The 26,802-nt window shown below is 38.7% G+C and overlaps 1 protein-coding gene and 1 pseudogene across 2 annotated transcripts in view; one reads left to right on the top strand and one right to left on the bottom strand.

Moving 5' to 3' along the window:
• The first annotated feature begins 2,886 nt into the window (after positions 1-2,886).
• Positions 2,887-26,802, top strand: part of PAN3 (poly(A) specific ribonuclease subunit PAN3) — a 148,216-nt gene continuing 124,300 nt past the window's right edge. The window contains exon 1 of one of the 2 annotated variants that reach the window (XM_037800464.1): positions 2,887-3,764. In XM_037800464.1, the coding sequence (XP_037656392.1) occupies positions 3,326-3,764 (439 nt within the window). In that variant the 5' untranslated portion in view covers positions 2,887-3,325. The remainder of the gene's footprint in view (positions 3,765-26,802) is intronic. The other variant, XM_037800463.1, reaches the window with a different exon arrangement.
• LOC119507411 lies at positions 14,771-15,968 on the bottom strand (annotated as a pseudogene).

Below are 26,802 nucleotides of genomic sequence, written 5' to 3'. Positions count from 1 at the left end.
ACCGTCAGCTTCGACCATCAGCCAGAGACAGCACCCCCTCCCTCCCAGAGAGGTCCTCCAGCTCTCCAAGGTCAGTCTTCACCAAAAGCCTCTGTCTGCTTGTTGGGGATTCGTAGCTTGTATTGAGCAGTCCATGTTTGTTAATTAAAACCTCAGGTGGAGCTGGGCTGAGCTATATTTGCTTGCTTGGCGAGTGTTGCTCTCTATCACAGTGAGGCTTTGCAGTTTGGGCTGCCAGTGAGGGGAGGGGGCTCTCGACTTGGATCCACAGTTTTTACTTACAGATTTTATGCTGCAATCTCAGGCATTCCTCCCAATTCAGGTTGGCGTATGATGAGTGGAGAGCCACGTTTGTCTCCCCGCAGTTATTCCAGATTATTTACTAGTTGTTCCTGGTTGTTTATTAGTTGTTCCAGGGGGACTAACTAGCTTCCACTCCTCTCTATGCCAACATCTTCTTCCAGGTCAGTAGATACAATTTTTATATAAAAAAAAGGCTAAAGTCAAGAGTCTAAAAGTGGACAGTAAAAACCATGGTGACATGTATCAGTTTATCAATACTGTTTAGATATTTTTCAAGGAAGTCTAAAACTAGTTTTGTCAACATTTTGCTGACTTTTTGATTAAAAAAAGTCCTAAAATCACCTAACTGTAGCATTTTAGCTTACTTTTCTCCATCTTGTTCATAAGAATTTAACAGGAAACTGTCAAATGTGATACAGAGAGATGTTTTACGTTATCTTTGGCATTTTCCTCTTGATTTGCAGTAACTCTTGAGGACAAAGGCCTTATCTTACTCTGTTTTGTATATCAGAGTCTAGCACAGAATTTAACTGGCACACAGTAGGTTCTCATTAAATGTTTGACTGATGTGCTAAATTTAGAATGAATTTAATGAACCTATTTTCTCACTGTAAACACCACCTTCCTTTCCAAACCATCAAGACATATGTTCCACCTTCATTTGGAAATGGCAAAATGTGTAATGGAAGGGAAAGGTTTTGTAATTAGAAGCCCTGAGTTTAAATTCTGGTGCTACTACTAACAAGCTGGTGACTGTGTAATTCAAACTTCAGGCCTTAGTATAAAATGGTACAACCCATGTTGTCTACTTTCTTCATATGGGGATCAAAAAAAAAAAATAATTTTTTTTGTAAAGGGAAATCTAATCATGTCATTACTTATAACTCTTTAATAACTTCCTATTGACCTGAAGAAAAAGTCCAATCCTTTAACATGGCCTTACAAGGTCTTTGGTGATATGGTCCTTGATCAATTCTCTATCACAGTTCTCCCTAGCAATCTTAGCTCTTTTTCACCTCAAGGCCTTTTGCGCAAGCGGTATGCTTTGCCTGGAATGCTGTTCCCCTCATGTGGGGCTTATATTGCACGGTGACTACTACTAGCAGCAATAGTTAAATCTACTGAATTCTTACTGTGTATGGGACACTTATATACCTGATTAGTTTACACTTTATGAAGTAGGTACTATTTTTATCCCAGTTTTACAAATAAGACAAAGAGAAGTGAACCAACTTACTCAGCAAACACAATTATTAAGTGTAGGCACTGTGTTCAAATCCGGATCTGTCTGAATTAAAAGACAAAGTTCTCAACCATTACTTTTGCTACTAAGGTATCAATTTTCTCCAGGAAGTCGAAGATCTTTCATATTCCCTAATATCCAATGTGATAGCACTTAAAACACTGGTTTACAATCACCTGTGTACTTTACGTCTCCCCAATCAGATGATTAAATAAGCTGTTTGAACTCAGGCAAGACTGCATCTTGTTCACTTCTGCTGCTTCATCTCCTAGTACAGTTCCTGGTACATAATGGCCATTTGATAAATATTTACTGAATGAATGAATATATCAAAATGCTTTTAAACAGAAAAACATAACACAAATGTTATTAAGCTAAGTAACATCACCAGGTTTACCAGTTTGTGGTCTATGGAAGCCATCATTCCCCTTTTGGCAATGGGGTACATTTGCTTTTATATCCATTCTTCTGTCACCTCTTCTGTTTGCCACAAATCCTTAAATACTGCCAACAAATACCATCCCTCCCACTACAATACTGCCTTGTAAGAAAATCTTTTACAGAGAAGAAAAACCAAAATGTTAAAATTACTTTTCCCTTCAAAGCAATTATTTAAAATACCCAACCGCCCCCCATCCCCTTTAAAAATATAGTTGAGCAACAGATACGAGATTACTGAAGGAAGCATCACTTAAAACAACTGAATTTCAAATCAATACTAGGCTGACTGAAGAAAAACAACGTAGTTCATTTATAAATGAAACCTTCCAGTGCTGCCTGGGCAGGGTTGTGCCCAGGTGGCATCCTAGTTTTCATAATAAGCGACCGAGGGCCTTTAATAATAGAAATACAGAGAAAACAGGTGCTGCGCTGAGCAGGGGGTTTGTCTAAATCAACATTTTTTTGGCTCCATTTTTTGACAAAGGGCCCAGAAGCTAATCAGTCCAACCGTTCTCAACACCTTCGAGAAGAAGGAAAGAGCGGAGGGGATGAAAAAAGGAAGAGGAAGTGCGGCGGCCAGGTAACCAAATGAGCCGATTCTTCACCTAGAGCAAGGACTCGGGCCGTCCCCAGGTGCAGCCCCTCAAAATGACATTTCACTTTCTGCCTACTTTGCCTTTCAATTAAAAATGACACAAGGCTTTATAAACAAGTGAGAAAATACACAAGAAGGGAAGGCACTGGCCCTCGAAAGGCCGCCGCCAGCCCACTCGGAGCCGGCCCGCGCCGCCGCCAGCGGAGGCCCCGAGGGCCCTTCGCCCGGCGGCTTCCCCGGTTCCCGCTACCCACAAGCCCCCGCGCGTCCGCGCACGCGCAGCGGCGACACCGTCCCAGGAAGAGGAAAATGGAATAAACAACGCCGGGGAACCAGAGCGCGAGCAAGCGAGTGGAGGCAGAATTTAAAAATAAACCGTCCCCTCTGCGCTCCGCACCCAGTCGCCGCCGCCGCCGCCGCCCTCCCTCCGTCCTTCCCCCCTCGCGCCCTTGAAGCCCCCTCTGGGGCCCGCGCGCCCACCCCGTCGTCCCGCGCGGCCCCTTTAAGAAAAGAGAACGAGCGAGCGAGTGAGTGAGAGAGAATCCCAACTCTCCCTCTCCCCTCCCCTCCTTCCTACCCCCTCCTCCTTCCCCTCTCCCCTCCCCCCTTCTCCCCGGGCGGCTCCGGCTCCCGCAGCGGGACAGACCCACCCGCCCAGGCTTTCATCCGGCACCGGCGGCGTCCTCCTTCCCTCCCCCGTCTATGGTGGCGGCGGCGGCGGAAGCCGAGGCTGCGGCGTTGCCATGAACAGTGGCGGCGGCCTCCCGACCCCCTCGGCCGCCGCCTCCTCCTCCTCCTCGGCGCTGGCGGCGGCAGTGGCGGTGGTGGCCCCGCCGGGGGTCGCGGGTGTCCCCGGCGGGGCGGCGGCGGGTTTGAAGCTCAAGTACTGCCGCTACTACGCCAAGGATAAGACTTGCTTCTACGGGGAGGAGTGTCAGTTCCTGCATGAGGACCCGGCCGCTGGGGCCGTCCCGGGCCTCGGCCTCCATAGCAACAGCGTCCCCCTGGCTCTGGCGGGCGCGCCCGGGGCCGGCTTTCCGCCCGGAGCCGTCCCGGGCGGGGGAGCCGGGCCGCCGCCGCCGCCGCCAGGACCCAAGAAGCCGGAGCTCGGGGCGCCTGGGCCGCCGGCCGCGGGCGGCGGAGGCGGCAGCAGCGGGGGACTCGATGGACCGCGGCTGGCAAGTGAGTGGGGGCCAGGCGGGGAGGGCTGCCTTGGCATCTGGGCAGCGGCGGCGGCTGAGGGAGGGCCCGGGGCTGGCCGAGGCCCTGCGGCCGCCGGGAGCGAGCCGAGCCCGGCCCCGCGGCTCCCCTCCTCAGCTCCCGCGGCCGTCTGAGCGGCCTAGGCTGGGCTCGAGCCCTCCTTCCTTCTTCCTGCTTCCCTTCCCCACAGCCTTCGGCGAGCCGGGGAGCGGGAGGAGGCTGGGTTCCCGGGGACGTGGGTGGACGGACGGGCTGGGGGTGGGGTGGGTGCAGGGAGGAAGGGGGATGGGCTGCGGCTGCAGAGTGTGGGAAAGGGGGTGTCGTTTCCGGGGGGTGTGGAAAGGGGCTGGGTTTGCAGGCACATGTGTTTTGCGTGCCCGCGTGGAGTGGAGTGGAGTCTGCCGAGTGTTGAGGTTCCCCAGTGGGTGTGTGCGCGGGGAGGAGGCGGGAAGGGAGGGCCGGGTTAAGGCTTCCTGGAGTAGGTTGCAAGAACGGAAAAAGTTTGAATCCGGCTTGGGGAGAAAGGTTTTCAGGCAGAAAATGCTTTCTAAGAATTGGGAGTGAACGGTCCGAAGTGTGCTTGGTTAGATCTAATTGAGAATTTAGAAGAGGAATTTCACAGGACTTGCATTGCTATGTAGCTTTCCTGAAAGCTGGAATACTAAGTTTGCAGGGTGTCGGAAGGAATTTCGTCTTCCACAACTTTGTATTAAGCAAACTCTTAGCATGGAGCCATAAAGGGTGGTATATGCAGCATACCTTTGTGAACGACTGCTACACTTTGGTTCAGTTTTCATTTGTTATTATTTATCGACTTGAAACTTTTTGGTGGTTACTCCTGAGTGGAGATTACAATTATAAGAAGTGTAAGTGTAATCTGTTTCTGTTTTACAGAAACATGCCAGGTACCAGATTTTCCTTTTTGTCTGTTCGTTTGTTTCTTAGTATATTGAGCATTTCTAAACCAAAAGAGAAAGTCCTATTTTTTTTTTTTTTTTGGGAATTCCAAACAATTTTTAGCTCTTAAAATAGTTTGATAGTTTAATTTGCATGGTAGAACTTTTTTTTACCTTTTTTTTTAAACTGTAAATGAAATTGGCTTGCATTTTAAGCACTTATTTACTCTTGGATTATTGTTTAATAAGTCTTTCCAGAGACTTAATTTTTTTTTCAAGTTCATATGTTTCTTTTAATGTGATGGGCTTGACTTTAATGCAGTTATATTTGTGAGGTCCATATGCTAAGAATTTGTAAGTTCAGATGCTTTGTGGAAAAAAAACGGGTACATTGTTGGAATTGCAAAGTTTTGAGCAGCAACTTTGCAGTTCTAAAGGAAACTTTTGCATGGCCTGTGAGCTATGGCTCACTTAATTTAAGAGTAATGTTTGGTGAATAAACAATGAAATATAAAGTAGTTTTATCACCCACAGAAAGAGGCACTTGAAATAAAAATACTGGTATTTGATTTAATATGTGACTTTTTTGAATTTTCTGATCCAAGATTTTCTAAGCACTTGAGGTGGAGGAAAAATATTAGTGGTGAATCAAAGGTGAGACCATTCCATGTGCTGGAAGGACAAGTAGTTGTCTGGGATATAGGGTCTTAAGAGGAAAGGCAGTTAACACCAAAAAGAAGACATTTATCAGATACCCGATTAGATAGATGATTTCTGTGTTTGGATTCTGTAGGGAATTCCATTAACTTGACCCGGGGAAGCCTTGGTTTCATCTCTCTGTGGTAGGCTTCTTGGTATCTCTCAGTGGTACCTGGGTGTGGCTCCTGATGGATGAGAGAAAATTGCTCCAGATCAGTGAGTGGCAAGTGAAGTTGCTCACAAGGTAGGAATGTGGGTTGTATTGGTGATTGATGGGCTGCTTTGAATTCTTTACATTGAACATTGTTTTATTTTTAGTCTCCTAAGCCTTTTACTGTGTTCTTATACTTTATCTTTTGAGATAGGCTTGATTCACCTGTTAATTGCATATGAGGCAATTAAAATAGACGACACAGTCTTAAAAGGGAGCTTTTAGGAGAAATTTAGATTTTGTTAGTAGCTGACCAGATCAAGTAGCATTCTGAGACAATTTTATTTTGCTTATATTTATCTTTTTCTTTGCTCTTGTTTAAGTGTAAGAATGCACAGAATGTCTTTAGCTTAGAGGCCACAAATTGATGGATTCTGATAAGCTGGCTCTGCCTGCAGAAATATTTTGTTTGACTTCCGTGGTATCGTGTGTGTGTGTGTGTGTGTGTGTGTGTGTTTAAACTTTGAGGTGTACAAATCGTATGTTCTTGGAAATTTCAGAAGATGAACAGATCAAGAAATAGAATATAGTCAGTACCCCTAGAAACCCAGCACTTGCCCCCTCCCAGTCACTTCCCTTTTCCAAAGGTAGCTACTATGCAGATTTATAACACTATATATTTTAACATTGCAGACTAGTTTTATACTTTTTTGAACTTTGAAAGTGGAATCATACAGTATGTCCTCTTATGAGCTGCTGCTTTCAGCGTTATGCTTAGAGATCCACTTGTTGGGTAGGAGTATTGTCTTTAGTCTCATTCTTGTGTAGTGTTCCCCTGTAAGAATAGATCACATTTCATTTTCCCCTTTTACTTTTGGTGGGCATTTGGATCATTTCCAATTTTTGTCTACTAAGAAGAGCCATCCTTTTGAACATTCTCTTGCATGTTTTTGGTGAACAAGTCTCACCTAGGAGTGGAATTGGTGGGTCATAATAGGACATGTATGTGTTCAGCTTTAGTAGATAATGCCAAACAGTTTTCTAAACGGCTTGTACCACATTTACACTCCCTTCAGCAGTGTGAGAATTCCAGTTGCTCCACATTCTTCCCAGTTATTATCTGTTTCTATAACTTTAGCCATTCTGGTATGTGTTTATGGTATCATTTTGTATTTTAAATTTACATAGATGTGAGTTTTAATTGAATTAGTTAACATTAAAAAAATAAAAAAAAATTAATACAGAATACTGATTTCTGGTTTCCTTTGAAGGGTCACTCTTACCCCTTTTGGAATTAGGCCTGGCTCCTTTTGATCAGGCAAGAAACTCCATTTTGCCACAGTCCCTAAGACTTTTACATGCCTGTTCCTTCCACACATTTGCATTTTGACCCATGCTTTGGCATAGCACTTTTGCAGAATTGTTTTATTGTGCTTCAGATAGTGTTAAAACAAATTTTTGGAGATAATTCCGAGAGAAGATTTTATCCTAATTTTGCTGGAAAATGGAAGCACGAAGACTTTTTCTTCATAGTAACTTAGTTGCAGTGATGTTTCAATCTTGTAAGGTAACCATTTTTTTTTTTTTGCTTTTTATGTTTACAGTGTATTATATTTTCTTACTCTAGCTATTGCCTCCAACTGGCCATGTGGTAAATATGTTTTGTTCTAGCTTTCACCATTGTTGTTTGGGAGATACGGTTCATTTAAAAACACACACACACACACACACACACACACGCAAACACACACCCATTTAAAGCATTTCTTTTTAAGTTGACATTTCTTATTTCTGTTGCACTTGGGATCTTCTAAGACTTAAAAGTGGTTTGATTTTGGTTCAACTGCATTGATTCTTGACATTTTAATGATATAATTCTAGTATTTTCAAATAGCTAGACTTTAAAAATGGCTTCAATATTCAAGGTGCTCAAGTTTTAGCAATTTCAATATTTATTAGACCAGTACTTGTAATTTTACACAAATTGTTTTATTTGAAATGCAGTAGATTTGTTTGTTTTACAAAATAGGCTTATTTTTCAGTTAAATATTCAGTTAACTATTCATTTAAATAGTTAGTAGTGGAGGCTTTGGACTAAGACATGTGAGATAGAATCCTGGCTCCCTTACTTACTAGCTTTGTGACTTTGGGAAAAAATGTTTAACTTCAGGTTTTCTTATTTTAAAAGTGGAGGTAATAATAGTACCTATCTCAGAGATTTTAGGAGGGTCACATGTGGCACTGCTTGTGGTTTGCCACATTAGGGATTTTTTTTCAGTTTTCACTGCTACTATTAAATATTATTAATAATCTATAATTTATCCTTGTTTCCTTTTCTACCCCAATTTTTGAGCATACTTTTCAATACCAGTAAAATAGCTACAGATGATTGAACTGTGTTTGTCCAAATGGAGGGGGCAGTGCCAGGGCTAACTTGAAGTTCACCTACTAACTTTGGAATATATAATGTGTGTGGCAAAACTGTTTTATTTAAACAGTTATTGTAATTTTTAATCCCACAAACCTATGTCAGCTGACAGGAAAGCTGCCATTAGAGTTACTGGTCTAGGTTGAAACGTTTTTATTGGATAATATATAAAGTAGATAACAAAGACTATACCACCATTTATTTCACTCCTTTAACATATGTAGTGCTTGCCAAGTGGCAAGCCCTGATCCAGGTGATAAGGATACAACAGTGAACAAAACAAAAAATCCTGCCCTAATGGACTTTACATTCAAGTGGGAACACAGATCGTATTAGATCCTGAGAAGAGTTAGGAGGCGTGTTCAAGGATGGAGATAGCAACATAGGGTGAGGTAAGAGTCAGTGATAAGTAAAGCACTTCTTTCCATGAAAGTGCATTTGAAGTGACCCTCTGAAAGGATAAATGATTGCCAGGAACAAAACAAAATATCTTCTTGTTATTTGCTCTTTTGTAGATTATTTCCTTTTTAAATTAACTTTTTATTTTAAGGTAATTGTAGAATCACAGGCATTTGTAGGAAGTAATACACGCAAGATCTTGTTCTCTGCCCCCAGCAGTGATTTCTTGTATCGCTACAGTGTAATATCACAGCCTACATTGGTTAGTAATGATCCACCTGTCTTATTCAGATCTCATTCTTATCTGTGCTTGTTTGTGTGTGTGTAATTCCACATGTATAGGTTTGTGTACTCATCACCACAGTTGAGATACAGAACTGTCCTCTCACTTACATGTTGGCCTTTAACCCTCTGCCCCCCAAATCCTAATCCTGGAACTCATACAGCATGTAACCATTGGGGTTGGCTTTGTTTCACCCAGCATAATTCCTTCAAGATTCAGCAAAGTTGTTGTGTGTATCAATAGTTTGTTCCTTTTTATTTCTGAGTTTTCTTCTCTCTCTCATTGTTTAACTTGGAAAATTTATATCCATCTTTATTTTGGAGCATCTGTTTTTGTTTGCTTTTCTATAGTCATACCTACTTTTGTAAGTACAAAGTTATGAACACTTAGAGTGCCAAGAAATGATATTTAAAAAATTTGTGCTAGGACTTCCAGGAACATTAGTGACAAGTTTGAATATATATATTTTTTCCGTACCTACTTATTTTAGAGTTGGTTTTCATTCTTTTATTTTTCAGATTATAGAAGCCACATTCTTTTTTTGTCTGTGTAAAAAGTTCTGTTGGAGCAGAAATGTATAAAGTAAATCAATCTCCTCATCTTATTGTCCAGAGTTTATTATTAATAGTTTTACGTGTGTATATTTTTTGACATACATATACAGTGTAAGTACATACTATATGTTATATACATATTATATATATAGGAGTTTTGTAGGAGGATTTCTTACATTTATTTTTCCATATTAACTTACTTTATATCCTGTTTATAGAGAAGTTTAGGGAACCAAAACCATAGCAGAATGTAGTATGATAAAATATTTGTTTTATTCACAGTTGTCTTATAGTGGTTAACAAATCAATACCCACGGGATCTCTGTCTCCTCTCAGTATTTAAGAATTAGCACGGGACAGGGGTTTCTGAGATTTTGAATTTAGTGCTGTCTCTTATGTAACAACATTGTAGTCTTAGGCTAGTCATTTCATCCGTGTGAAAATACATTTCTTCATCTGTAAAACAGGAGAATGGGTATGGAGTACATGACCTTCCAAATTCAGCTCCAAAATGCATCTGTTTTCTAGATGTTTATGTTCTAGAAAATGAGGTATGTCATGTTTAATCTTTAGATTTCCTTCTGTCCTCACCAACACCTTTTAAAAATATTGACAACTCCGGCAGCTTGGCTTCAGTATAGGCAATGGCACATGCTGATTTTACTAATCTTGGCTGAGTTAACTGACATGTGCATAATAGTCCTTTTCCATTTAAAAAAAACACACACACATAACAAAACTGGTATGTTTCTGTTGCTTTTTCTTTAAAATATTAAAATATTCCCATTTTTAAAGCTAGTTTTAAATCATATTATTAATATTAAAGTTCCTTATATGGGAACACTGTATTTTTACATAAGTTTTCTGTAAACCTACAACTTCTCTCATTAAAAAAATGAAATGTAATAGGAAAAATAAAATTAAAAAAAGATCCAGCACTAGAAAAATAGAAACTATAGAAACATTTTTTTTATTATGAAATACTTTCAAACTTAACAAGATAGTTACAAAAATTATACAAACCCCATGCAGAGAACTCTACTATTCTCTTATCCCCCAGATACCAAGATCTAACAATTATAACAGTTTACCAGATTTGCCACATCATTCTATCTGTCCATCCGTCTATCAATTCAACTATCTATCCATCTATGATTTATCTATCAATGTGTAATTATCAGAATATTTTCTGAACACTTGAGTGTAGATTGTATACATCATGCTCCTTGAGCACTTAATACTGTCCAGTACATTTCCTAAGAAAATGATGTTCACTTTTATAACCATCTTAAGTGCAGTTATCAAGTTCAAGAAATTTAACATTGATATAAAGTTTATAGTTAATATTCCAGTTATTTCATAGGTCCCAAAATGTTCTTTTGGGCCTTTTCTCAGCCTTTATTAGATCCTATACAGGATCACATTTTGCATTTAATTGTCATTGTCTCTTTAGTTGCTCAATCTTTCTTTTAAATTATGAGACCATATAGACAACATAAATACTCCCATCTCACCCACTCCCCCAAGTTTACCATTCAGTTCGGGATCACTCATTTAGGCTGTTTACTTACCCTCACCACCTGTCATTACTAAAAGTTTCCCATCTTCCCAAACAGAAACCCTATACCCATTATGCATTAACTCCCCATTACTCCTGTTTCCCCTCTCCCTCCCCCAGTTCCTGGCTGCCCATACTTTTTTTTTTAATTGCAGTTTTATTGAGATACACTCACATACCATATAATCCATCCAAAGTATACAATCATTGGCTCACAGTATCATTGTATAGTTATGCATTCATTGCCACAATCAATTTTCAGTACTCCAAAATAAAGAAAAAAAAATGTAAAAAATAAAAAGGAACACCCAAACCATCCCATACTCCTTATCCCCTCTATTATTTGTATATTTTTGTCATTATTTTATTACTCATCTGCCCATACGCTGCTTAAAGGGAGTGTCTGTCACCAGGTTTTCACTGTCATATGGTCATACAGTAAAAGCTGTATAGTTATATAATCATCATCAAGAATCAAGTCTTCTGGATTACCATTAAACAGATTCAGGTATTTCCTTCTAGCTATTCTAATACACTAGAAACTTAAATGGAATAGCTATGTAATGCTCAAGAATAACCTCCAGATTGACCTCTTGACTCTATGGCTGCCTGTACTCTTAATTTCTGCCTTGTGGCTTGCATAGTCTGGTATTTTCCTTGTAGTTACCATGATCTTTACATTTAACATCCTAAATCTTTAATACTTGTTTGCTTAGAAACCAACTTAATTCTTACACCACTCCCCTCCCCCCTTCCTTTATGTAGTTCTTGTCACAAAAAACATATTTATTCATTATGAGTCCCAAAGTACTGATTTATCATTAATTGCATTTTTATTTTTATTTTTTAATACATTTTTTATTGTGAAATTTACCTATGCATAACAGTGATAACTTTCAAAGTATGATTTAACAAGTAGAGTGCAAATTTCAAAGAATGTTATAGGTTACAGTTCCACAATTTCAGTTATTTCCTTATTGTGAAATAAATATACAGAAAGATGATAACTTTCAAAGTATAATTTAACAAGTAGCAATATAGGTAATTTCAAAGAATGTTATGGGTTACAGTTCCAGTTTGTTATTTCCTTATTGTGAAACATAAGATACATACAGAAAGGTGATAACTTTGAAAGTACAATGTAACTAGTCGCTGTAAATTTCAAAGAATGTTATGGGTCACAGTTCACCATTTCAATTATTTCCTTCTAGCTATTCTAATACCCTAGCATCTAAAAAAATATTTATATAAAGATTCGGTATTTGTAATCCTTTGTTAGATCCTGTCTCACCTGGTCCTTTCAAATGTAGTCTTTCTGCCTCTCCAGCTAAGTCCCCACTATGTGGTGTAGAAGTCCCTGCTTGGCTGGTGGTACCCTGGAAGTGCTGCTCTGGAGTGCTTTCTGCCCTTTATCTAGTCTTTTTCACAGAGCAGAATTTTGCTTTGACTCTCCTAATCTGGTTACATTTTATGTATTTGCCTTCTAGATTGTGTAGTAATTAAAAATACAAATAAACCAAGCCAAACAAAAAACCAAAAAAACAAAACACAAACCAAAAACAAGAACAAAAAAAACCTACACCAAAACCCGAATGTAATACTACTAGTATTTCTATACCCATGTGTTACCCTTGCTGGAAATCCTTGTTTCCCCATGTGGATTTGATCTATTGTCTAGTTCCTTTCAACCTGCAGAACTCTATTTAGCATTTCTTATATGGCCATTTAAGAATCATCCATAGAATCATCCATGGTGTACAATCAGCTGTTCACAGTACCATCATATAGTTGTGCATTCCTCGCCCCAATCAATTTTTAAACATTTTCCTTACACCAGAAAGAATAAAAAATAAAAGTAAAAAAGAACACCCAAGTCATCTCCCCCATCCCACCCTATTTTTCATTTAGTTTTTGTCCCCATTTTTCTACTCATCCATCCATACACTGGATAAAGGGAGTGTGAGCCACAATGTTTTCACAGTCACCCCATGTAAGCAACATAGTTACACAATCGTCTTCAAGAATCAGGCCACTGGGTTGCAGTTTGATAATTTCAGGTATTTATTTCTAGCTATTCCAATACCCTAAAACCTAAAAAGGGATATCCCTATAGTGCATAAGAATGCCTTCCAGAGTGACGTCTCAACTCCATTTGAAATCTGTGTCACTGAAACTTTATTTTGTTTCATTTCGCTTCTCCCTTTTGGTCAAGAAGATTTTCTCAATCCTATGATGCCAGGTCTGGGCTCATACCTGGGAGTCATATCCTGTGTTGCGAGGGAAATTTATACCCCTGGGAGTCAGGTCCCATGTAGCGGGGAGGGCAGTGAATTCACCTGCTGAGTTGGCTTAGCTAGAGAGAGGGCTGTATCTGAGGAACAAAGAGGTACTTGGGAGGAGAGTCTTAGGCACAGTTATAAGTCGCTTAGCCTCTCCTTTGCGGTAACAAGCTTCATAAGGGCAAGCCCCGAGATCAAGGGCTCGGCATTCCAGACTATCAGTTCTGTGTTTGTGAGAATATCAATAATAACCCAGGTGAGGAAGTCCAACATTTCTGCATTTCCCCCTAGCTCCTCAGGGGGGCCCTGTGTATTTATTTTTATACTCTGACCAGATTACTTTGGGATGTATTGCTGTTTCACACTGACCTGTACAAACCTACCAGATCTCACTTCCTATTCTAAGTTCCATGTAATTACAGTGGCAAACTGGTTTTTAATGATTCACTGCCTCGAACTGATGAATGTATAGAATTCAGAACCCATTTGGACACAGCTTATATCTCTGCTCTTGGGGTAGACGTAGAGACCTCGGGTTATTGGTAAGGAAGTACAGGCCCTATTTCTGCTGCTGCAGGGAGGTACCAAGAAAAATCAGGCTAAAAAAAAATTTTTTTTTAAAGGCAGAAAATATAAGTGAAAGAACCACAGGTGCAGACTAATTCATATTATGTCTGGGACCAGCCAATTGCCTTTATTTTTATTTATTTAGTTTTTTAGTGGCTATAATCAAACTGTCCATTTAAATTCCTCATTCCCCACTGTAGGGTTTTAGCTGCAGTTATATTATATTGACTTCTAAAAGATGACTTTGCCATTTTCATTTATATTTAATAGCTTTGACTGCTGTAGATTTGGATTTAATACCTATTTCTAAGCTGGCCCTAGTTAAAGTATTTTGCATTTGAATTAAATGAATATTAATGAAGCACCTTGGTTTTTTTGGTATTGAAGTATTTTCATATGCTTGTATATGAGAGAACTAGGTTAGTAGTTAATTAAATAAAATTTCCCGGTCTGCTGTTGAGTGGAACTCGCTGAGAATGAATTTTTCTTTTCAATTAGTAGTGCTCATTTAAAAAGTTTTAACTATAGGTAAAATTTTCCTCCACCTGGAGAGTTTCAGTTTACTTTCAGTATGACCATGATGTAGTATGATGTCTTTCTTTCTACTCTGTCTCAATCAGTTAGAATGGGGGATTTCTTTAATTAGCTACTGTTTTGTCTAAAGCATAAACATTATAAAAATAAACCTGAAAACAAAAAACAGACAACAAACAAAAATAAACCTGAAAAGGGAGTCTTGGAGAGTCTAGTCTCACCATGTTCATATGGTGTGACAGATATTTAACATAGGGGAGGCATCACTAAAGCTATTTATAAACCTGAGCAATCTTTTCATATTTTCATAAAGTCTAACAATTTAAATAACCATACTGCATCCAGAGATTCAGTAAATTTAATTGCATATATTGTGCTTTGCATAAATTAAAATCCTCAAATGCGTTTCAAATGATGATGATACTTTCACATCATGTTTAAAAGCAAATATAATAGATACCATTGCTGATCATAAAGCCTGGCAATCCCCTACCCCATTCAAAAGGCAGCAAGATAATCTAGTTTTCCTATACTGTTGAGAATAAGCATAATCCTCTAAATGTTTTCGTATCCCCTTACAGTGTTATTTCTTCTAGACAGCTGAGTGGATGTAGAGAAAAAGTGATGAGGAAAATATTTCTTATCTTGGACTTCTTCCTCCAGCCCCTAAAGTTCTCATCTGACACTCTGTGACATGTAGCGGTGTCAGCATCTCTTCGAATATAGCTCCCTTGACATTGGAACCCCTCGGGTTGGCTTCTTGAAGATCACACCCAGACAAATCACAGTTCTTTAAATCAGTTCTTGCCAGAGTTGTTCCTCTAAGGTTAACAGTTCTTCAGCTTTGCATTTTTTAATGTAGCAAACCTTGGGTTAATTCCTGTCACTTGACTTCCTTCCATATCCTCAGCTTTCAGATTAGCACCTTCTAAATTGACTTTAAGACTATAGGGATCTTCAGAATTACACAGTTTCAAAGATGCCCCTTTGTGCATTAGAACATAGCATCTTGACCCCCTGGAGATTTGCACAATCAAGCACTGATCCGGAGAGATCAGCTCGTTCAAGATTTGCACAGCAGAGATTAACATGTGCAAAATTGCAGCAGCTTAAATTGGCCGTTTTGAAGTTAATGTATTGTAGGTCCAAATGAGAAAGATCGGCACCACTGAAGTTTAAACCCTGGCAACTCAAATCTGATGTAGTTGGAGTGACTAGTAGAAATTGGACAAATTCCTTTCGGGATATTGGTGAATGATCTTCTGGTGGTTGAGAATTCTTTATTGCCACTTCAAGGTGTTCTATCAGTGAGTCAATATCAAAAAATTTGGCTTCTTCTGACACACCTAATACATTAATGCCATCATTTACAATGAGCTGTCCATGACGCAGATAGTTCAAAATCGGTTCAGAGTACCCAGGACTTTCATCAGTTAAGAAACCTCCTCTTATCATCTTGCTTATTTCCCCAGACTTCTTTGTCTTTGAACATGTGGGCCAGCAGGTTTTTTATTCACTGAAGTGCTCCATGTAGTAGTCAAGTACCACCCTCTAACATTTAGGGTTAGCCAGTCTGTGTGTGATCTTGTCGGTCCTTCAGGTGGTTTAGAATCTGTCTGAGGGTCAATAAATGGTTCTCCTTCACACACAAACAAAACATCATCATTCCTGATCAAAGCAATATCGTCTATCAGTCCACCTTTCCCATTATACACATTGGTGGCTTTTATGCCGAGTTTACTCCTGGCCAGAGAAAGTAAATCAGGTGAGGTTTCACACACAGCAACCACCTTTCCGTTCTTCAGGCTGCCATTAAGAAACAGGGTCACCCACCTCATTGCATTGCCCCAACTGGGTCCTGAGTGAGCCGCCACCCTTTCTTCCTCATTTTTGAAAGACAGTTTTGCTGGATATAGAATTCTTGGGTGGCAGTTTTTTGCTTTCAGCACTTTAAATATGTCATCCCACTACCTTCCTTTCTCCATGGTTTCCAATGAGAAATCAGCACTTAATCTTACTGAGATTCCATTGTATGTGACGTTGTTTTCTAGCGCTTTCAGACTTCTCTTATCTTTGGTATTCAGCAGTTTGGTTGTAATATATCAGGGCATGGATCTATTTGGGTTTATCCTATTCGGAGTTTGTTAAGTATCTTGGATGTGTGTATTCATGTCTTTTGTTAAATTTGGGAAAGTTTCAGCTATTATTTCTTTGACTATTCACTCTGCTGCTTTCTCTCTTCTCCTTCTGGGATTTCCATAATGCATGTGTTGTTTTGGTGTGCTCGTTGGTGTCCCACAGACTCCTCAGGCTCTGTTTGCTTTTCTTCATCCCTCCCTCTTTTTACAACTCAGACTGGATGATTTAAGTCATCTTATCTTCCAGTTCACTGATTCTTTCTTCTGCCAGCTCGTATGCTGTTGAACCCCTTAAGGACATTTTTAATTTCTGTTACTGTTGTCTTCAACTCTGTTTGGTTCCTTTTCATAATTTCCATCTTTTTATTGATATCCTCTTTGTGTTGTTCTTTCATTTTCCTGATTTCCTTTAGTTCTTTGTCCATTTTTCCCTTTAGCTGTTTGAGCATGTTTAGCACCATTTTTTTTTTTTTTGTTAAATCAGAGAAGTTTTGAGTTTGCAGTATAGTCAGGCGTAAAGTGCAGTTTTCCCATATATCACCTTATTGTTAACACCGTGGATTGGTTAACACCATTGAAAAAAAAAAGTTTGTTTGTTATGTTCCAAGTCTGTTCCTCCTCACTGATGGTTTCTGTTGCTCTAATTTTCTTCTCTGCCTGGGCTATCACTTCCTATTTCTTTGTATGTTTTATAATTTTTTGTTGAAACCTGGACATTTTGATATTTTAATGTGTTATCACTGGAATTTAGACTCCAGTGTTATTATGGCTAGTTTATTACAGCGCTTTCCTTGATTGTCGGGAGCTAACAAAAAAAAAAGCACAAAAAGAGAACATCTTTCCAAGTCTTTGCTGATTGACCTGTGCAAGTGCTCTCTTTCAGAGGTTATCCAAACAGTGAGTTTAGAGAATAGCTCCAAGCCAGAGCACAGGGACCTCCCTGATGCTTTTTGTACCTGTGTCTTGTCTTGGGCATGCAGATGAGGCCCTAGGAATGCCCCCTTTTTCAAGGATACAAATTTTCCCTTTTCCCCAGGAAACAGTTTCCTGATGGTCCAAGGCACTGCATGGTATTATGTCTTAGAGTTAGCAGTCACTTGCCCCTGAGGCAGCCACTTGGCTGCTCTCTCATAGCATTCTGTAGGAGAGCTCTGTGAACGGCCTTCTACACATGGTGCAAGTTCTCAGATGGCTAGCCCCTACGGCCACCACCAGACAGATTGGGCCAGGCATACATGCTCTTAGTATGTGCACATGGGCCACTCTGTTCCCTCTGGAGCCAAGACCAGGGATCTGCACGGGAAACGTGGGCTTCATACTGAGCTAGTGAATGGCTGGGATGGGGCTAGGCAGGGCGCCACAAGATCCCACCATTTTTCAGTGGCCTTTTTCTTGATTCTGTACTTACCCTGTAATTGCAGTCCTTGAACTGTTTTCTGGAACTTTGAGAAAGATGTTTCTGCCCGTTCTTGCTGGTTGTTCAAAGCATATGTAGAGGGATGGAACCTGAAGTATCTCACTCTGCCATCTTGTTTTTTTAAAATTTAAAGTGTAATATATGCACAGGTAAAATTTAAATAGCGCAAAAGAGTACATAATGAAAAATAGCCTCTTTCCTTTCTTAAACCTTTGATCCCTCTCTACAGTTCATTATGTGTTCCTCCAAAAATATCCTTTGCCTGTTCAATCATTCCTGTGTTTAGAAATTTCCCTAACTCTAACTCATACTGACACATACACATATATAGGCACATGCGTGAGTGCACACACAGGGAAACCTGATGCACTTTGTAATTTCTCATCTAATAGCATATCTTATAGTTTGTTACACATCCATCCACACATAAACATCTACCTTATTCTTTTTCATGACTGCCCAATATGCCAGCCATTTTTTGGTTGTATTATCAGATTCCTTTTTTTTTTTTTTAAATTAAATTCTTTTATTTATTCCAGTTTTCCTAAAATCCGGGTATAGGTTGCTTTTTTTAAAATTCAGGTTTTATTGATATATATTCACATATCATACAGTCATCCATGGTTCACAGTACCATCATATAGTTGTGCATTCATCATTCCAGTCTACTTTTTGAACATTTTCCTCATACCAGAAAAAGTAAAAATAAGAGTAAAAAATAAAAGTAAAAAAGAACACCCAAATCGTCCCCCCTCCCACCCTGTTTTTTGTTTAGTTTTTGTCCCCATTTTTCTACTCATCCATCCATACACTGGATAAACGGAGTGTGATCCACAAGGCTTCCATTGGATATAACAAAGCTACATTGTTATATCCAATTCCTTTTAATGGATAAAATGTTTCTGATCTTTTACTGTTACAAATGATAGCATAAGCTTTTATGTTTTAATGTATTATATATATTTACTTATATGTACATTTACACAAATATATGATGTGCTAAGGAGCACATAGAATCTGCACTAAGAAGATTCACACTAGGTACATTTTTAAACAAAACTATGTATTTTATACACCATTGGCTGAAAATAAAATATTTGAAATATTCATCCATATAAAGTCTGCCCCAGAAAGACTGTTTTTTAATGGTTCATATATCTAGAGATAGTTTTGCAAATCGTATCTGTAGCAACTTAAGTTACTATTGTAAACAGTCTGTTAGTCTCTCGGGAGTTTTATTTGTGTTTTTAATACAAGACTAGTTTTACTGATTAATAGTCTTTCATTGTCTATCTCTGTTCTTGATATTAATATCTTAGACTGCTTTGAGAAATATTAGATAATCAGAGCATGATAGAGAGCTGGAAAAAGCTGGAAACAATTTTATATTTTATTGTGTTTAACTTTATTATTTTGCTCATATGTTCTTAAACTTATTCTGTCTCTTAATATTGACGTTCCTGAATGTGACTGTATACTTTATTGAAAGGATGAGATCAGGGTGAAGAAGGAGGAAATGGAATGGGGCCTTTTAAGTTCCCTAAGTGATCTTTTATGATTCATAGTCTTTATAGCACTATATCATCTATATCTTAGGAGGAGTCTCCTTGACAGAGATGGGACAAAGAATCTTCTTTCTACTCTGAAGGCTTAGAAAAATTAGAAAGGCTGCTTTTAAAGTAAAATTTGTAGCAGAGTCCTTTGATGTATATTATAAAAAGATTTAATGTGTATAGCTAATGTCTTTGAACAACTTAAATTATAATTGATATTTATGGCAGGCTTTCAGCTTAGCATAATTTGGGTGAATAATATGTTCATTTATTCATTTAATTAATGTATATTTATTGTGTGTTTATTGTGTGTTGTATGCTGTTTTAGATTCTTGGGATACATTAGTGAACAAATAGATGAATGGTCTCATCCTTTTTGGACCTTACATTTTAATGGATGTTTTAGTTTCCTAGGCTGCTTAAACAAATGTTACATGACATGTCGGGTTAAACAATGGGAATTTATTAGCTTAAGGTTTTGAGGTTAAAGAAAGTCCAAATCAAAGCATCATCAAGGCAATGCTTTCTTCCTCAAGAACAGAGTTCTGGGGCTAGTTGCCGGTGATGCTTGGCTCCTTTGTCACATGGCAAGGCACGTGGAAGCGTCTCCTGGTCCTTCCTTTCCCTTCTGGGTTCCATTGATTTCAACTTCTGTGGCTTTCTCTCATGTTTGAATTCATTCTGCTTATACAGAGCTCCAGTAATAGGATTAAGACCCATTCTGATTGGTCTAGGCCACACCTTAACTGAAGTAACCTCATCAAAAGATCCTCTTTACAATGGTTCATGATGGTTATTGCAATAATCCAGTGAGAGATAATGGTGACTCAGGTTAGTAGCAATGGAAGTGGTAAGAACTGGTTAGATCATATATTTTTGCAGGTAGAGCCAACATAATTTCATATTGGATGTGGGGCATGAGAAAGCAGAGAGTCAAGTATGGCTTCAAGGAAGTGAAAGGATGAATGGAGTTCTATCAACTGAGATGAGAATGCTGCAACAGAGCATGTATGGGGAAGATCAGGAGTTTAATTTTGAACATGCTGCGTTTGAGATATCTAAGTGAACATTCAAATGGAGATTTTCAGTTGGCAGATAGTTATATGAGCCTGGAGTTCTGGAGAGATCAGTGCTAGAGATATAAATTTGAAGTTATCAATGTTTACATGGCATTTAAAGTTGTGAAACTGGATAGGCTCACCAAGGGATGTGACTTCTATAAGAATTTTGGAGCCACAAATATCTATTGATAAGTATGTAAGCTATTGTATTTTCTTTTTCCTTTGAAGGAAAAAGATGTGGGAACTTATGTGCTAGGCACGTTATATATACTATCCCATCATATTTAATGTTCACATTCATAACTATTTCATGAGGTCATTTTTTCCATTTGAAAAACTGGCACTCGAGGCTAAGTAAATTCTCAAGGTCACATAGTAAATGGTAGAGAGAGGATTTATAATGAAGTTTGTTTTACATTAAAGCCCATGTTCTTTTTACTGTGTTGAGGTAGACTATAAACCTTATTTGTTGTAATGCAGCTATCTTATCCTATTAGAATTAAGTCCTTTAGAGGTGCAAGCAAATCTTTCCTAGATTATTCTAATTGAAGACTACATAAGACCAATTTAATTTTTCTTTCACCAGTAAAATTGGGATGCTTTTCCCCAGGACTAGAAATTCCAAAAGTATTACAAGAAAAATAAAAAATTGCATGAGAATGGACATAAGTTCATAAAGGACCTCTTTTTAAAATGTGATAGTATAGAAGAAAATACCATGAAATTAATATTCTGTGAGAATTGTTCTTAAGTACAGTAGATTTGAGCCTTGGTATTCATGAAAATATAGTTTATATGGAAAACTATATATGCAAGACTCTAAAAGAAAAAAAGTCAAAATACATATTATTTAACATTCTGTAGGCCTAAAACACTTTGAAGGCAGAGGTAGAAGGTGGCTATCTGAATTTTCACTGAATAAAGAACTATGAAAAATTCTTGGGTCAAAAAAAGAGTTCTAAATAGAACCACACTCTGTGAGAACACACAACTTAGATTATTTTTAAAGGAAAGAAGAAGTACTGAATAATTGCAGTCCCTTCCAAAAAGGAAATCTTAAATTAAGAGGAAAAGATTCTAATAGTGCAGATGAGTCTGGCTTAGAAAGAAAACTGAACAACATATCCAACGTTCTGTTCATAAAAGTAATGATGGTATCTTTAATATTAAAGAAATAGGCTTTAAAAAAGTTCGCTCTCAGAATTATTTTTAGAAGAGCTCATTTGTGCTCTTTTGTGAGTGCATAATAAACAAATATGTTCCAGTATTTCTCACTGACCAGTTCCAAAGAAAAAGCTGTTAAATACAGTGAACTGGACATTGGCTGCTGCTATGTAAATAGTATAGTGTTTGTCGCTGACTGTATTGAGGTTCATCTGGTTTCATTCTCCTTTGCTCTGAAGTTCTTCTAGAGCTAACCTCACAGCCAGATATTTGGATAAGTGATAAACAGTGGCATTGCCTGAAGTCTTTATGTATCTTGTCTGTACACTGTCATCTTTTTCCATAAGAGTGGGATGAGGTCTGAATACTAATTCAGTTTCACTAGCACCATCCATTATTGGGTCATTTGACACTGTTGCATTGTTATTATCAAGCTCAAGCCCAGATGTTTTGGTCCGTTTGTTATTAGGTCCTGCTTCCTGATTGTTATGTGTGGGTGGATGCATTACTACAGCAAGAACTGTTACCATTATTTTCTGTTTCATTACCGCTTTGAATCGTTGTGTCTTGCCTCACTGTGGTCTGGTCATTGCCTATATCTTCAGTCTTTCATCAGTGCTGTGACTTAGTGCTTGCTGATTATTGTGCTTGTTGGTCCTGGCTAATACACTCTCTTGATGAGCTTCATAGTCATCATGACTTGGATAAATTTTGCTGATGAGTACCTCAAAATTTGGGTTTGGTCTTAGTGATCTTTTGGAAACTAGCCTTTTCTTACATGTAGGACATTCTTTGTTGCAACTTCCGAGAACCGTGATAACGCATTCTGCACAAAAACGATGTACTCCTTTGTAGTCATGGTTTTCTTTACCATATCCAGACAAATTGGGCACATTAATTCAATGTGTAGACTTCAAAGTGAAGCCACAATTTCCAGGCCATCCGTTATTGCCACTTGAGGTGTTCATTGTACTTCATATAAACTGAGTTTCCAATGTTTTACTTAATGGCTGAGTGCCATTCGTCTGTACAGCCTGAGACGTGTGGTTCCTGTCCCAGCCTGGGGCTCTCTGCTGCATGTGAGAATCATGTAGAGGCCGCTGCACAATATGGCGAGCTGAAAGTATGTGGTTTAGTTTTTTTTTTTTTTTTTAATCTTCATTTTATTGAGATATATTCATATACCACGCAGTCATACAAAACAAATCGTACTTTCGATTGTTCACAGTACCATTACATAGTTGTACATTCATCACCCAAATCAATCCCTGACACCTTCATTAGCACACACACAAGAATAACAAGAATAATAATTAGAGTGAAAAGGAGCAATTGAAGTAAAAAAGAACACTGGGTACCTTTGTCTGTTTGTTTCCTTCCCCTATTTTTCTACTCATCCATCCATAAACTAGACAAAGTGGAGTGTGGTCCTTATGGCTTTCCCAATCCCCTTGTCACCCTTCATAAGCTACATTTTTATACAACTGTCTTCGAGATTCATGGGTTCTGGGTTGTAGTTTGATAGTTTCAGGTATCTACCACCAGCTACCCCAAATTCTTTGGAACCTAAAAAGGATTGTCTAAAGTGTGCGTAAGAGTGCCCACCAGAGTGACCTCTCGGCTCCTTTTGGAATCTCTGTGCCACTGAAGTTTATTTCATTTCCTTTCACATCCCCCTTTTGGTCAAGAAGATGTTCTCCGTCCCACGATGCCGGGTCTACATTCCTCCCTGGGAGTCATATTGCACGTTGCCAGGGAGATTCACTCCCTGGGTGTCTGATCCCACGTAGGGGGAGGGCAGTGAATTCACCTTTCAAGTTGGCTTAGCTAGAGAGACAGGGCCACATCTGAGCAACAAAGAGGCATTCGGGAGGAGGCTCTTAGGCACAACCATAGGGAGGACTAGCCTCTCCTTTGCAGCAACCGTCTTCCCAAGGGTAAAACCTGTGGTAGAGGGCTCAACCCATCAAACCACCAGTCCCCTATGTCTGTGGTCATGTTAGCAACCATGGAGGTGGGGTAGGCGAATACCCCTGCATTCTCCACAGGCTCCTCAAGGGGGCACTGCATCTTTTTTTTTCCTTGGTTTTTTTTTTTTTTTTTTTAACTTTCCCTTCTTTTTTCAAATCAACTGTATGAAAAAAAAGTTAAAAAGAAAACAAACATACAATAAGAACATTTCAAAGAGACCATACAAGGGAGTAAGAAAAAGACAACTAACCTAAGATAACTGCTTAACTTCCAACATGTTCCTACTTTACCCCAAGAAAGTTACCTAATATAGCAACATTTCTGTGAACTTGCTCCTACTATATCCATCAGAAGTTAACAGACCACAGTCATTCCTGGGCATCCCCAGAACGTTAAATAGCTTATCTGTTCTTCTTGGATTATTGTTCCCCCTTCCTTAATTGCTCTCTATTGCTAGTTCCCCTACATTCTACATTATAGGCCATTTGTTTTACATTTTTCAAAGTTCACATTAGTGGTAGCATATAATATTTCTCTTTTTGTGCCTGGCTTATTTCGCTCAGCATTATGTCTTCAAGGTTCATCCATTGTATATGTTTCACGAGATCGTTCCTTCTTACTGCCGCGTAGTATTCCATCGTGTGTATATACCACATTTTATTTATCCACTCATCTGTTGAAGGACATTTGGGTTGTTTCCATCTCTTGGCAATTGTGAATAATGCTGCTATGAACATTGGCGTGCAGATATCTGTTCGTGTCACTGCTTTCCGATCTTCCGGGTATATACCGAGAAGTGCAATCGCTGGATCGAATGGTAGCTCTATATCTAGTTTTCTAAGGAACTGCCAGACTGACTTCCAGAGTGGCTGAACCATTATACAGTCCCACCAACAGTGAATAAGAGTTCCAATTTCTCCACATCCCCTCCAGCATTTGTAGTTTCCTGTTTGTTTAATGGCAGCCATTCTAACCGGTGTTAGATGGTATCTCATTGTGGTTTAATTTGCATCTCTCTAATAGCTAGTGAAGCTGAACATTTTTTCATGTGTTTCTTGGCCATTTGTATTTCCTCTTCAGAGAACTGTCTTTTCATATCTTTTGCCATTTTATAATTGGGCCGACTGTACTATTGTCATTGAGTTGTAGGATTTCTTTATATATGCAAGATATCAGTCTTTTGTCAGATACATGGTTTCCAAAAATTTTTTCCCATTGAGTTGGCTGCCTCTTTACCTTTTTGAGAAATTCCTTTGAGGTGCAGAAACTTCTAAGCTTGAGGAGTTCCCATTTATCTATTTTCTCTTTTGTTGCTTGTGCTTTGGGTGTAAAGTCTAGGAAGTGGCCGCCTAATACAAGTCTTGAAGATGTTTTCCTACATTATCTTCTAGGAGTTTTATGGTACTTTCTTTTATATTGAGATCTTTGGTCCATTTTGAGTTAATTTTTATGTAGGGGGTGAGGTAGGGGTCCTCTTCATTCTTTTGGATATGGATATCCAACTCTCCCAGCCCCATTTGTTGAAAAGACCATTATGGCTCAGTTCAGTGACTTTGGGGGCCTTATCAAAGATCAGTCGGCCATAGATCTGAGGGTCTATCTCAATTCTCAATTCGATTCCATTGATCTATATGTCTATCTTTGTGCCAGTACCATGCTGTTTTGGCAACTGTGGCTTTATAATAAGCTTCAAAGTCAGGGAGTGTAAGTCCTCCCACTTCGTTTTTCTTTTTTAGGTGTCTTTAGCAATTCGAGGCATCTTCCCTTTCCAAATAAATTTGATAACTAGCTTTTCCAAGTCTGCAAAGTAGGTTGTTGGAATTTTGATTGGGATTGCATTGAATCTGTAGATGAGTTTGGGTAGAATTGACATCTTAATGACATTTAGTCTTCCTATCCATGAACATGGAATATTTTTCCATCTTTTAAGGTCCCCTTCTATTTCTTTTAGTAGAGTTACGTAGTTTTCTTTGTATAGGTCTTTTACATCTTTGGTTAAGTTTATTCCTGGGTACTTGATTTTCTTAGTTGCTATTGAAAATGGTATCTTTTTCTTGAGTGTCTCTTCAGTTTGTTCATTTCTATCATATAGAAACATTACTGACTTATGTGCATTAACCTTGTATCCCGCTACTTTGCTAAATTTGTTGATTAGCTCTAGTAGCTGTATCGTCGATTTCTCAGGGTTTTCTAGATATAAGATCATATCATCTGCAAACAATGACAGTTTTACTTCTTCTTTTCCAATTTGGATGCCTTTTATTTCTCTGTCTTGCCAGATTGCCCTGGCTAGCACTTCCAGCACAATGTTGAATAACAGTGGTGATAGCGGGCATCCTTGTCTTGTTCCTGATCTTAGAGGGAAGGCTTTCAGTCTCTCACCATTGAGTACTATGTTGGCTGTGGGTTTTTCATATATGCTCTTTATCATGTTGAGGAAGTTTCCTTCAATTCCTACCTTTTGAAGTGTTTTTATCAAAAAGGGATGTTGGATTTTGTCAAATGCTTTTTCATCATCTATTGAGATGATCAATTGATTTTTCCCTTTTGACTTGTTAATGTGTTGTAATACATTGATTGATTTTCTTATGTTGAACCATCCTTGCATGCCTGGAATGAACCCCACTTGGTCATGGTGTATGATTTTTTAATGTGTCTTTGGATTCGATTTGCAAGTATTTTGTTGAGGATTTTTGCATCTATATTCATTAGGGAGATTGGCCGGTAGTTTTCCTTTTTTGTAGCATCTTTGCCTGGTTTTGGTATTAGATTGATGTTAGCTTCACAAAATGAGTTCGGTAGTGTTCCATTTTCTTCAATGTTTTGAAAGAGTTTGAGTAAGATTGGTGTCAGTTCTTTCTGGAAAGTTTGGTAGAATTCCCCTGTGAAGCCATCTGGTCCTGGGCATTTATTTGTGGGAAGATTTTTGATGACTGATTGGATCTCTTTGCTTGTGATGGGTTGGTTGAGGTCTTCTATTTCTTCTCTGGTCAGTCTAGGTTGTTCATATGTTTCCAGGAAATTGTCCATTTCCTCTACATTCTCCAGTTTGTTGCCATACAGTTGTTCCTAGTATCCTCTTATAATTTTTTAATTTCTTCAGGATCTGCAGTTATGTCACCTTTTTCATTCATTATTTTGTTTATATGGGTCTTCTCTCTTTTTTGATTTTGTCAGTCTAGCTAGGGCTTGTCAATCTTGTTAATCTCTCAAAGAACCAACGTTTGGTGATATTTATCCTCTCTATTGTTTTTTTCTTCTCTATGTCATTTATTTCTGCTTTAATCCTTGTTATTTCTTTTCTTGTATTTGGTTTAGGATTGGTTTGCTGTTCATTTTCTAGCTTCTTCAGTTGATCCATTAGTTCT

Source organism: Choloepus didactylus, chromosome 12 (genome assembly GCF_015220235.1).
Source record: "Choloepus didactylus isolate mChoDid1 chromosome 12, mChoDid1.pri, whole genome shotgun sequence".
Lineage (NCBI taxonomy): Eukaryota > Metazoa > Chordata > Mammalia > Pilosa > Megalonychidae > Choloepus > Choloepus didactylus.
Note: the sequence above shows the minus strand (reverse complement) of the source record. Positions and strands in the feature narration are given on the sequence as shown.